The 6,456-nt window shown below is 52.3% G+C and overlaps 1 protein-coding gene across 1 annotated transcript; it reads right to left on the bottom strand.

The window, feature by feature from the left end:
• Window positions 1-7: 7 nt before the first annotated feature.
• Window positions 8-6,026, bottom strand: LOC121347519 (protocadherin beta-16-like; the record flags this gene model as incomplete). Its single annotated transcript, XM_041426221.1, has 2 exons — window positions 8-2,036; window positions 3,690-6,026. Coding segments are annotated over 2 exons (4,366 nt in total), but the record flags the coding sequence as incomplete, so codon positions are not given.
• Window positions 6,027-6,456: the final 430 nt, after the last annotated feature.

Genomic DNA, 6,456 nt, shown 5'->3' with positions numbered 1-6,456 from the left:
AGGCCGCTCTGCAAGGTGTCGGCAGCATAAAGCACAGGGCCAGCCTTCAGCTCCTTCCTCCTGCACGCCTTGCGAGCGACCAAGACTGCGGTGGAGATGAGGAAGAGCAGTGAGACAAAGACCAGGGAAATGATCAAGTAGGTGGTCAGGGAGCCGCCCTGATCCTCGGTGGCCGGGCTGCTGTGCGGCAGGCGCACGTCTGAGAAGTCCTTGAGCAGCAGAGCGCTCAGAGCTGCCGTGGCTGACAGCGGGGGCTTGCCGTTGTCTCTGACCAGGACAACGAGCTTCTGCTTCACGCTGTCTCTCTCTGTCACCGGCCTCCTCAGACGCACCTCCCCGCTTTGGAGGCCCACGGAAAACAGCCCTGGGTCGCTGGCCCTCAGCAGGTGGTACGAGAGCCAGGAGTTCTGCCCCGAGTCGGCATCGACGGCCACCACTTTGCTGATGAGGTAGCCCGCCTCGGCCGACACGGGCACCAGCTCACTGGAGGCCGGGCTGCCGTCCTGGGCTGGGTAGAGCACGAGCGGGGCGTTGTCGTTCTCGTCCAGCACGACCAGGCGCACGCTGACGTTGGCTCTCAGGGGAGGAGAGCCCGCGTCAGAGGCACTGACCGTCACCTCGGTCTGCCTCAAGTGCTCGTAGTCCAGGGGCCGCAGCACAAACACGTGTCCCTTCTCCGAGTCCACAGAGATGCAGGAGCACCAGGCCCGCCCTGCCCCTTGCTCTGGGGCCAGGGAATAGGTCACCTTGGCATTGAGCCCCACGTCAGCGTCTGCAGCGCTCACGGCTCCCACAAACACCGTGGGCACGCTGTTCTCACGCACGTACATGCTGTAGGAGGTCTGGTTGAAGACGGGCGCGTTGTCATTGACATCCGAGATGTCCACGGTGAAGGTCTGCGTGCTGGTGAGAGGAGGCGAGCCCGCATCTGCTGCCGTGACACTGAGGATGTACTGAGGCGTCTCCTCGCGGTCCAGCGCGCTCACTGTCACCAGCTCATAGTAATTCTTATAGGCTGGCCGCAGGGAGAAGGAGAGCTGATCCTCCAGGGCACAGGAGATCTTCCCGTTGGCACCAGAATCCCGGTCCCTGACCGTAAACAGGGCAACCACCGTGCCGGGCACTGTGTTCTCAGGGAGGGGACTGCTGAAGGAACTGACCACCAGCTCTGGGGCGTTGTCATTCACATCCACCACCTCCACCAACACTTTGCAGATTGCTGACAGGCCCCCTCCATCTGTGGCCCTCACACTGAGCTCATGAGTGTCAGCTTCCTCAAAGTCCAGAGGTTTTGTGAGTTTAATTTCACCGGTTATGGGATCAATCAGAAATGCTGACTCACTGTGACCAACCATTTCATTGAGTTGATAGGAGATGTCCCCATTAACACCTGCATCTGGATCAGTTGCCAGCACAGTCAGAACCACAGAGCCTTCTGGCATGTTCTCCAGAACCTGCTTTGTGTATACCTCCTGCGAGAATATGGGAGCATTGTCATTTACATCCAGAATGACTATTTTCACTTCGGTGGTACCAGTCCTGGGAGGAGAGCCCCCATCCATGGCAATAACACTGAAACTGACCTCTTCCTGCTCCTCTCTGTCTAGTGGCTTTTCTAAAACAAGTTCAAGATACTTCTTGCCAGTAATCCCAGTCCCATAGGAGACAGTGAAATATTCATTCTCTGGAGAGATGCTGTACGCCCAGGACGTGTTGATGCCACTATCGAGATCTTGAGCCTCCTCCAGCAGGAAATGTGATCCCGATTCGCTTGTTTCAGGGATATCAAAAGTGACTCGATCCTTGGGGAAGACGGGTGAATGGTCATTGATGTCCTCGAGAGCCACCTCGACCCGAAAGAACTGCAGGGGGCTGGAGAGCAGCAGCTCGAAGGGGAGCATGCAGGTGGCGGACTGGCCGCACAGCTCCTCCCGGTCCACCCCCCCCGCCACGACGAGGCGGCCGGAGGCGCGCTCGAAGCGAAAATGCTGCCGGCCGTCCTCCGAGACCAGGCGGGCGCGGCGAGCCGAGCTTTCCTGGAGACAATTTATAAACAAAATTGTTCTTTTGGGTCTTCTGTGTTTTTGGAAGCTACACAAAATGTAGACCTAAGAAATAAAACATAACAAAAAGATGGATGAATGCATGCATGGATAGACAGATAAAGTAGTTTGCATTTAAAAGGACTGGCAAATCAATTATTATAAAGGACATACTGAATTTCTTGGGATTTTGCATATTTATGAAATGAGTGACTGATTCATCATTAGTAGGGGAGAGGAAAGCAATATTTCTGCTATTCAAGTATGACAAAAATGAGATATTAAAATACTACCTTTTCCTATTGCTTATACTTTCACAGAAAGAAAATATGCTCATAACCAGGGTGGAGAATGAGTTTTACTGTTTGTTTGGGTTTTTTTTTTCTGTTACAAGAAAGTTACATTTTAATTGTATATACCAGGAAATATACAAAGATATGCTTAGTTGATTAGATGCATATGTAGTAGAACTAAGCTATGTATATCATACATTCTTTACTTTTTATATGAGGTTTTGTAATCCTCTTATAACAACAGTAGAAACAACTTTTGGATCTATGACCCATGATATACCTCAGGAATGTAGACAAGAGCAAAGTCATGGACAGTATGAGAAAATATAAGTCCTGTGTGCCCTAAGACACCTACAATCCTTATCTGATTCTTTATTTTATATTTAATATGTGAGAGGTAATGGTAAGAATTTTTAAAAGTCTTACTTAATTGAGTCAAAATCAAAATGTATATGAGTTTGTTTTGCTTTCTTCCAAAGTCAGTATTAGTTTTGTACAAAATTAATTTTTTGCTTCTTTCAGGCTGAACTCGGAATGTTATATAAATTATTGTTCCTCAGAAACAGAGGATGCAAGGAATAGGGGAGGGAGCAGTAACCATACTTGGTGGAATAATTGGTCTTTCAAAGCTGGGAGAAGATTTGTCTTTGCTTTCTGATTATCTGTCATTGTTTACAAACACCAGATGTCTTAGCAAGGCCTCAGTTTTTGCCACATATTTTCTTTCCTGATGAATCATTCCACCCATTTTGACACCAAGAAAATGCCAGTTCCTTTTTTATTCTAAGGTTGCCTTTCTGAAATCTCCTTTTAATGTGCTGCTGTAGCTCAGAGGAAAACTGCAGGGACCTTGGGAATCTACTGACTCCCTGTTTTTTAAATATTAAGGTGAAAAAATTTCACTGACTTAATACTAAGAACTTGAAAAATCAGTGTCTCTCACCTCTCTTTCTCTTTCCATTGCACAGACTATTAACAGAGCCATTTTGGGTATGCTGACAAAAACTCCAAGGTTTATAGCAGCTGGTATGTTTGGAGACCATCTGTGCCTCTCCAGTTTCAGCCAAATTAGTCTCCTGCCCAGTTGCAGAGAGAAGAAGAGAAGCTGAGAGTGATAGGGACGCTGGGCAGGTGGGGAGCAGGGCACCAAGGGCAGCAGTAGAGTCAGATCCATGCCAAGGCTTTCAGCTTCACTGTGTCCCAGCTGCTTTGATGGACAAAAGGTAATCTCTTTGAATGACCTGATGGTTAGCTCATGCTGAAATCTACACCCTCAGAGTAAGCTTTTTCTGCAAAAAAACCAAGCAAAGAGGTTGAGGGGCTGTTTGCTGGCCCATAGGATTTGTGCCCAGACACGGTTGCCCTGGCCCACGGCGCAGTGCTGAGGGGGCAGGCTGGGCAGGATGGGCTTGAGGAATTTGAACTCGCTGTTGCCCGAGCCCGTGGTCAGGCTGATCTCGTAGCAATAGGCGCGGGGCAGGGTCCCTGCAGCGGCTGCATCGGCCAGGCCGCTCTGCAAGGTGTCGGCAGCATAAAGCACAGGGCCAGCCTTCAGCTCCTTCCTCCTGCACGCCTTGCGAGCGACCAAGACTGCGGTGGAGATGAGGAAGAGCAGTGAGACAAAGACCAGGGAAATGATCAAGTAGGTGGTCAGGGAGCCGCCCTGATCCTCGGTGGCCGGGCTGCTGTGCGGCAGGCGCACGTCTGAGAAGTCCTTGAGCAGCAGAGCGCTCAGAGCTGCCGTGGCTGACAGCGGGGGCTTGCCGTTGTCTCTGACCAGGACAACGAGCTTCTGCTTCACGCTGTCTCTCTCTGTCACCGGCCTCCTCAGACGCACCTCCCCGCTTTGGAGGCCCACGGAAAACAGCCCTGGGTCGCTGGCCCTCAGCAGGTGGTACGAGAGCCAGGAGTTCTGCCCCGAGTCGGCATCGACGGCCACCACTTTGCTGATGAGGTAGCCCGCCTCGGCCGACACGGGCACCAGCTCACTGGAGGCCGGGCTGCCGTCCTGGGCTGGGTAGAGCACGAGCGGGGCGTTGTCGTTCTCGTCCAGCACGACCAGGCGCACGCTGACGTTGGCTCTCAGGGGAGGAGAGCCCGCGTCAGAGGCACTGACCGTCACCTCGGTCTGCCTCAAGTGCTCGTAGTCCAGGGGCCGCAGCACAAACACGTGTCCCTTCTCCGAGTCCACAGAGATGCAGGAGCACCAGGCCCGCCCTGCCCCTTGCTCTGGGGCCAGGGAATAGGTCACCTTGGCATTGAGCCCCACGTCAGCGTCTGCAGCGCTCACGGCTCCCACAAACACCGTGGGCACGCTGTTCTCACGCACGTACATGCTGTAGGAGGTCTGGTTGAAGACGGGCGCGTTGTCATTGACATCCGAGATGTCCACGGTGAAGGTCTGCGTGCTGGTGAGAGGAGGCGAGCCCGCATCTGCTGCCGTGACACTGAGGATGTACTGAGGCGTCTCCTCGCGGTCCAGCGCGCTCACTGTCACCAGCTCATAGTAATTCTTATAGGCTGGCCGCAGGGAGAAGGAGAGCTGATCCTCCAGGGCACAGGAGATCTTCCCGTTGGCACCAGAATCCCGGTCCCTGACCGTAAACAGGGCAACCACCGTGCCGGGCACTGTGTTCTCAGGGAGGGGACTGCTGAAGGAACTGACCACCAGCTCTGGGGCGTTGTCATTCACATCCACCACCTCCACCAACACTTTGCAGATTGCTGACAGGCCCCCTCCATCTGTGGCCCTCACACTGAGCTCATGAGTGTCAGCTTCCTCAAAGTCCAGAGGTTTTGTGAGTTTAATTTCACCGGTTATGGGATCAATCAGAAATGCTGACTCACTGTGACCAACCATTTCATTGAGTTGATAGGAGATGTCCCCATTAACACCTGCATCTGGATCAGTTGCCAGCACAGTCAGAACCACAGAGCCTTCTGGCATGTTCTCCAGAACCTGCTTTGTGTATACCTCCTGCGAGAATATGGGAGCATTGTCATTTACATCCAGAATGACTATTTTCACTTCGGTGGTACCAGTCCTGGGAGGAGAGCCCCCATCCATGGCAATAACACTGAAACTGACCTCTTCCTGCTCCTCTCTGTCTAGTGGCTTTTCTAAAACAAGTTCAAGATACTTCTTGCCAGTAATCCCAGTCCCATAGGAGACAGTGAAATATTCATTCTCTGGAGAGATGCTGTACGCCTGAACTGTGTTGCTGCCAATATCGAGATCTCGAGCAACATCCAAAGGGAAACGAGAGCCCGGGTCGCTCTTTTCAGGGATCCTAAAACTGACACGATCGTCACGGAAAATAGGTGAATGATCATTGATGTCCTCGAGAGCAACCTCGACCCGAAAGAACTGCAGGGGGCTGGAGAGCAGCAGCTCGAAGGGGAGCATGCAGGTGGCGGACTGGCCGCACAGCTCCTCCCGGTCCAGCCTCCCCGCCACGACGAGGCGGCCGGAGGCGCGCTCGAAGCGAAAATGCTGCCGGCCGTCCTCCGAGACCAGGCGGGCGCGGCGAGCCGAGAGCTGCGCCGGCGTCAGCCCCGCATCCTCCGCCAGCTTGCCCACCAGGGAGCCGCTTTCCGCCTCCTCGGCTACGGAGTAGCGGATGGGCTCGGCGCGAGCGAGCGGCAGCGACAGGAAAGCAGAGAGACAAAGCACTTGCCTTGTCTGTCTCCACTAAAGCAGTCAAGTGTTCTCTTTATTTCAGTCTAACACAATTTTTCAGTTTCTAATCCCACAGTTATAACAATTTACACTGTTGAACTGTATCACTTCACCACATCTCAACGTGAGGGAGGCTTTTTGAGTATTTCATGCATCACAGACATCACTCGAACAACCAGTTATTCTAGATGGGGTGGCAGTCCTTCTCTAGAGGAACAGGCTCAGCACAGTGCTCTGTTCATTTCAGTGGAGAAAGGCCAAACATGGGAATGCAAATACTCTAACACAAACACAGAAAATCATGAAGAGACAGCTTTCTAGTCCCATTAAGAAGCCTTGGGATTCAGGAGCAACAATGAAAAGAAAAAACTCATTTATTTTCAAGTCCTTCTTTACTCTTCCTCTCAAAATTTAGTTGAAGTATTTATGGAGTTTTCCTCCA

The sequence above is a fragment of the Onychostruthus taczanowskii genome, unplaced genomic scaffold, assembly GCF_017590055.1.
Source record: "Onychostruthus taczanowskii isolate IOZ18803 unplaced genomic scaffold, ASM1759005v1 scaffold900, whole genome shotgun sequence".
Lineage (NCBI taxonomy): Eukaryota > Metazoa > Chordata > Aves > Passeriformes > Passeridae > Onychostruthus > Onychostruthus taczanowskii.
This window is presented reverse-complemented; position numbering and strand designations above follow the sequence as displayed.